Raw genomic sequence first — 6,865 nt, forward strand, 5'->3', positions numbered from 1 at the left:
ACAGTCCAAAGACATGCAAGTGAGGTGAATTGGAGATACTGTGACGACTTTTTGGCAGTTGAGGTTTTTGTATAAATGGGATTGATTTAGCATTAACGAGACCAGAGAATTGGGAAAGTAAATGGGGGAAGGGACGGAGCTGGTTTTACTTGGTTACTGGAACAATTCAGAATGTATGTCCTTAACCAGTTACCTTAAACATGCTGCACAATGTTTTTTGCAGCTTGACAACAGTACAGAAAGCAGACTGCTGGGGCTAGTGCAGCATGGCAAAGAAAATGCGTAAGATTTATCACTGCATATTGTTTGTATAGTTGGAACTGTATGGGGATACTTAAATGTTTTGCTGTTAAATGTAAATAAGTTGTTTTATGAATGTTGTAAAGCTATGTTGCATTATGAATTTAAAGAATTTACAGTATGTTTACACAGAGGTAACAAGTTTAAAAAATGCATCATTGGTTTTTAAGAAATGTTTAAATGTAAACTATAATTATTTTGATCACTTGTCTATAGTGCACACTGGCCTGTATGTACAAGGATCAAATTGCTAGTTATTGAGTTTACTGCCAGCGTCAGCCTGTTACTGAGACTGATATCATTAACATTGGAATGTTTGGTAAAAGTAGTTTCAGTACTAAAACTGTCCGCATTGAGGACTAGTGCTGTTTGTATAAATAAAGTAACCATATTTCCTGTTTCATTTCCTCATCAGATTATTCTTCTACATGCACAGAAGAATGGCAATCACTGGCAATGATGTAACGCTGCATGAAATCATTCCTATTTCATATGACTTTTCTGTTGTGGAAGGTAAGCCATAGGACATACATACATACATGTTTAAGCAATAGAACACGATGGATACATCAGTTTTTACAAAATAAAGAAAGAAAATAAATCAAAGAAGCCCTGAATTTCATATTGAATATGCTTTAATATTGACAATACCTTCCGCCAAAAAGTAGTTCCACAACGAATGAGTTGCTGCTGTGCAACGGTAAAAATTTCCAATCCCTACCCTGCCTTAACACAGTAGCCTAAAAAAAGGCATATAGTTTAACACTACAAAATAATGCTAGTTTGGAATAAAAATAATAAGCAAAAATTTATAAGCGAAGATGAAAGGAAAAGGAGAAAAAGCTAAAAATAAAATTAATTAAGAATTAAAAGGTAGAATTTAGTGATTTATTAGTTATTGCGTTATTTGTATATGTTAATCTTCACACTTCCGTATCGATTTCTGGATGTGTATAAGTACAAATAGGCCTACAAAACAACCGGCGGCTTGTGTGCATGAAGCTTGTCATTACTGGCAACGCGTCAGCAGTTGTGGTGTGAAAAGGCCGTGCTGTTATCACAAAAATCAGCACGGTTAGAACGCTTCTCAACCAATCAGATTGTAAGGTCGGAACTAACTGTTGTATAAATGTTAATACATTTTGTCCTCAAGCTTTGAGTATCTAAGATTGAGCATGTTATAGTTCTAAACACTACAAACAAAGTGCCTAATTTTAATTATTAGTGGTGGAACCTATATTTATCTGGATAGATAAAAAACATTGCATGCCAAACCTGTTCAACTATTTCGAGATACTGGCACCCTCTGGTAAATGCACTGTAAAATTGTTTACATTTATTTAAAGTTGCCAATACTGTCTTATGATATAATAGTAATTATAGAAAAGTTTGTTATTGTATCAGAAAACACTGATTACTGATTACCCGTTACAGGTTTTTGTGATAAAAAATGAGATCGAAATTAATAATTTTAGAACTTTTTCCTCATTTAATGTGACCTATAATCAGTATAATAAAAAAAAATTGAATAATGTGGTTGTATAAACATGCACATTCTTAATCTAATACTTTGTTGAAGCACATTTATGCCAGCATCCAGTCTTTTTTTGGTAGGAGTCTATCAGCATAGCACATCTTACTTGTCAATCTTTGCCCACTCTTCCTTGCAAAAGCACTCCAAATCTGTCAGATTGTGAGGGTGTCTCCTGTGCACAGCCCTCTTTAGGTCACCCCACAGACTTTTAATTGGATTCAGGTCTGGGCTCTGGCTGGGCAATTCCAAAACTTTAATCTTCTTCTGGTGAAGACATTTTTTGTTGATGTGTAGGTACACTTTGGGTCGTTGTCATGCTGAAAGTTAAATTTGCCCTCATCTTTAGCTTTTTAGCAAAGGCCTGAAGGTGGAATGTGGAAATGTTCATGTTTCCCTCCACCTTGACTAAAACCCTGTTCCAGCTGAAGAAAAACAGCCCGAAAGCATAATGCTGCCACCACCATGCTTCATATTGGGTATGGTGTTCTTTTGGTAATAAGTAGTGTTGTTTTTGCGCCAAACATATCTTTAGGAATTATGGACATTTCTAACTTTAATAGATAATACATAATATCCATTTGTGCACAGTCAGTGGCACCACGTTTGTTTGAATTATTCTTTGTTGCAGCAAAACACTTTATAATTGCTTTTTTGTTTATTGGTACCTTTATGGTTTTCTTTCTTGCTGCCTTACCAGTGTCCTCTCCAGATGAACTTGCTGTGGTTGGTAAGTAAATAATTTTGATGCCTGATGTTGGACAAAAAAAAAACCGTTTTTTTCTTTGCCTTATAAAATTATTTGGTTTCCTAAAATGTTCTAGAGTATTTTTTATATTTCCTTATCTAATTCTAGGAGCTGATACTCGAGTAAGAATAACATTTCTTAATGAGGAGATTAAGCTAAAGTTACCTTTTGGCTCCCACACGCGCCTTTTTCTCACTGAGGTCAACAAAGCCTGGTGTGGTAAGACTTTTTTAGACTCCCCTTTTTCATTTATCAATCATACTTGAAGAACTCTTTGTAGAAGTCTAGTCTAGGCTAACTTTACTTTATTGTCTGCTAGATGTTCTGGTTTTGATTCTGTAAATTCTATAAGTCTATTTAATATTGGGACAAAACTTCAAATATCCCCACAGTGACAGTGGGAATAGAGATACAACTTAAGTTATAGGTTTATATAGTCTCAGGTTGAAGTCATTAAAATTTCTCCCACAGATTCCATATAAAAACTAGTTTTAGCAAGTTGTCTTCATAATTTTACTAATAATTTATTATAACAAAATGTTATTGGGTCGGACATTTACATTCACCAAGTTGACTGTGCCTTTAAATAGCTTGGAAAATTGTAGAAAATTACATCATGGATTTAGAAGCATACTTGCCTCTTGTCCAAAATACTATGTCCACAAATCTGATACATCCTTGGGAACGATTCTTAAACACCTGAGGGGACCATATTTGTCTGTTCAAAAGATAGTATGCAAGTCTAAACACCATGGGACCACATAGCCATCATACTGTTCAGGAAGGTGATCTTCTTTTGTTCTAGAGAAAATACATTGGTGTGAAAAATACAAATCCAAGAAACAAACAATCTTATAAAGATGCTGGAGTACAAAAGTATCTATGTCAACAGTAAAACTTGTCCTATATCGACTTGACCTGAAAGGCTTCTCAGCAAGTAGGAAGCCACTGCTCCAAAACCACAGTAACAAGCCTGGTTACTGTTTCCAACTGGACATAGTTGGAATATGGAACAAATATATGGAATAAAAGATTAAGTAAATCACTGAAACACGTCAGTCTTTAGGATTATTTTGACATTTCTCAAAACATAGCAATAATCCTAACTAACCTAAGACAGGGTCTGTGTACTAGGAATCAATGTCAGGAATTGTACAAAATGGCGTTTAAATGAATGTGAATAAGGTGTGTATAAACATATGACTTTAACTGAATGTGTTAATTAAATTTAGATTACTTGTGTGATTAATTAACATTAATTAACCACTTAATTATACACACAGTCCCAGTAATTTGTTTATTTATTTATTTGGATTTTAACGTCATGTTTTACACACTTTGGTTACATTCATGACAAAACAGGTAGTTTTTGGTTATGCCAGATTTATCAGTTCACAAGTTTATTGTCAAACACAGTCATGGACAGTTCTCTGTATCTCTGTTCACCTCACTTGCACGTCTTTGGACTGTGGGAGGAAACTGGCGCTCCCAGAGGAAACCCATGCAGACACAGGGAGAACATGCAAACTCCAAACAGAAAGGACACGGTCCGCCCCACCTGGGGATCGAACCCAGGACCTTCATGCTGTGTGGCAACAGTGCTACCCACCGAGCCGCCCACAGTCCCAGAAATAAGTTATATTTTACTGTTTAAAAAAGGTAAAACAGCAAGTAGGCAACTTAGTATATTGGTTAAGCAAAATGAAAATGTACTATTTAATAGTGTTATGCTAATACATCTAATTGTTTGTTCAAAGTAGTGTGACATGTTCAGGTTTGTTCAGAAACCATAGGCACAACGACAGCCATAGGATAGCATGTTGCTTAACAACTTGTTAACTTAATACATCAGTTGAAAAATTGCAAAACTGTTGACCACTATTGCACAGTCAGGTTTTGTTTTGGGGTGGAGCATGAGGTAATGTTCATTTGGAAATTTCAGACAAATGCTAACTGCTGTCAGCCAGAAGCCACATTTAGTATGCACATGCCAGGGCACAATAAACCACAGAATACAGAAGGTGATCAGACACTAAAGGGGGAAGGAAGAGAAGTGGAGGAGGAGACTGTGTATTTTATTTTGGTTTTATGCCTGTTGCTCTGCAATGTATGAACACTGTTGGCAGTCAGAATTGAATTGTCCTGGTATCTGTAATGGACATGGAGCTGTTTGGCTGTTGTTTTGAAGCCGCAGTCTGGATACACTAAACCCTAGACTGGGTTATTTTAGTCAGAGAGGAACTCTAGACTCTAGAAATTAGCAAACTTGGAACAACCTGAAGTGTGTCGTGTATTTTGTGGTACAGTACGCTGTAAACTCGCACTCACAGTGATGTACCCTGCAGATGTTTTTATTGCGAGGAAGAATCTGAAAAACTTGCCAGGTAAGAAGTATCACTGTGATCTCTCTTGAATATTTACGGGGGAATCAGGAAGAATATTTTTAAAAAAGGGAAGTTTGTGTCTAACAGTGAGAAAAGCAGTGAAAATGAATTTACATTTTTCATTTAAATTCTGTTCATTTAACCAGTTAAGCAGTGTTAATAAAATTTAGTGTCATCATGTCTGGCTAAAGCATTATTACCAAACAGCAACAGAATCAAGACTTCATATATGAAGTTAACTGTTGTGTTTACCCTTTGCATACCAGCAGAAATAGCCAGTTATCGTAATTTGGTGGCATTTTATCTTTCATAATTATTTTTGTATTCAATAAGAAGCTACTGACAAGAACGACCTGTACCATTATATTTATTACCTCTAAGCATATACACCGATCAGTCATAACATTAAAACCACCTTCTTGTTTCTACACTCACTGTCCATTTTGCCAGCTCCACTTACCATATAGAAGCACTTTGTAGTTCTACAATTACTGACTGTAGTTCACCTATTTCTCTACATACTTTATTAGCTTGCTTTTACCCTGTTCTTTAATGGTCAGGACCCCAACAGGACCACCACAGAGCAGGTACTATTTGGGTGGTGGATCATTCTCAGCACTGCAGTGACAATGACATGGTGGTGGTGTGTTATTGTGTGTTGTGCTGGTATGAGTGGATCAGACACAGCAGCGCTGCTGGAGTTTTTAAATACTGTGTCCACTCACTGTCCACTCTATACTACCTAGTTGGTCCACCTTGTAGATGTAAAGTCAGAGACGATCACTCATCTATTGCTGCTGTTTGATTTGGTCATCTTCTAGACCTTCATCAGTGGTCACAGGACGCTGCCCATGAGGCGCTGTTGGCTGGATATTTTTGGTTGGTGGACTATTATCAGTCCAGCAGGGACAGTGGGGTGTTTAAAAACTCCATCAGCGCTGCTGTGTCTTATCCACTAATACTAACACACCACCACCATGTCATTGTCACTGCAGTGCTGAGAATGATCCATCACCTAAATTGTACCTACTCTGTAGTGGTCCTGGGAGAGTCCTGACCATTAAAGGACAGCATGAAAGGGGGCTAACAAGGCATGCAGAGAAACAGATGGACTACAGTCAGTAATTGTAGAACTACAAAGTGCTTCCATATGGTAAGTGGAGCTGATAAAATGGACAGTGAGTGTAGAAACAAGGAGGTGGTTTTAATGTTATGGCTGATTGGTGTATGTATAATATGTAGACGTGTCCAAGAATATTAGACACATTTAAAAGGCATGTAAGTTCCAATGACAAAAAAGTTATACAAAATTCCATACAGAGTATTTTCTATATTTAGTTGAAGAACATTTAAGAAGTTGTAAACCCACTTACTTGAACAATGACCTAATAAAAGAGGGAAAATAAATAGTTTATATCTTTAATGTAGATGAGCTTAGAATGTCATATATTTTAAATGTGTTGTAATGCTTAAAGTACCTAACAAACCAAACTAGCTAGTTTGCGTAACTATTAAAAGCCACTGTTTTAGATACAAGTATCTAAAGACAGATTGTGATTTCTTGTTATTTTATTTACTAAACAAGTCAGCTCGGTTGGATTTGTTTCATGGAAGGCTGCATTTTACTTCTCAGAATCCGTTTTAGTTTAAATAATGTTGCAGCTTGTTTCAACTGAAATGAAATCGGAAGCAAAGTCACATTTGGATGTTTTGTAAAACTGAATGCTATCAGTGTTTAAGTGATCACAGTGAATGTATGAGTATAACGGGTGTCCCAAAATGAACTGACATTAAAAAATTTTAATAAAATAAATTTTTTATTTGAACATTAATAATGTTTTTGCTTTATTTAAAAGTAAAGACATGGAGGTTATGTATGAAACGAAACATCTGACAAACGAC

At 36.1% G+C, this 6,865-nt stretch overlaps 1 protein-coding gene across 1 annotated transcript; it reads left to right on the forward strand.

The window, feature by feature from the left end:
* Nucleotides 1–226: 226 nt before the first annotated feature.
* Nucleotides 227–3,449, forward strand: LOC134309932 (type II inositol 1,4,5-trisphosphate 5-phosphatase-like). The gene is made up of 5 exons (XM_062991395.1): nt 227–282; nt 716–813; nt 2,532–2,561; nt 2,688–2,798; nt 3,385–3,449. Exons 2-5 carry the CDS (start codon nt 729–731, stop codon nt 3,435–3,437), a joined length of 279 nt encoding a protein of 92 aa, XP_062847465.1. The 5' UTR covers nt 227–282; nt 716–728; the 3' UTR covers nt 3,438–3,449.
* Nucleotides 3,450–6,865: the final 3,416 nt, after the last annotated feature.

Source organism: Trichomycterus rosablanca, chromosome 3, assembly GCF_030014385.1.
Source record: "Trichomycterus rosablanca isolate fTriRos1 chromosome 3, fTriRos1.hap1, whole genome shotgun sequence".
Lineage (NCBI taxonomy): Eukaryota > Metazoa > Chordata > Actinopteri > Siluriformes > Trichomycteridae > Trichomycterus > Trichomycterus rosablanca.

Excerpts from the sequence above, each read along its gene's own strand:
- LOC134309932 (XM_062991395.1), top strand. The coding sequence starts at position 729 with ATGCACAGAAGAATGGCAATCACTGGCAATGATGTAACGCTGCATGAA. Across the intron at positions 2,562-2,687 it reads AGATGAACTTGCTGTGGTTG|GAGCTGATACTCGAGTAAGA; the intron begins GTAAGTAAATAA and ends ATCTAATTCTAG. Across the intron at positions 2,799-3,384 it reads GGTCAACAAAGCCTGGTGTG|AGAAAATACATTGGTGTGAA; the intron begins GTAAGACTTTTT and ends CTTTTGTTCTAG.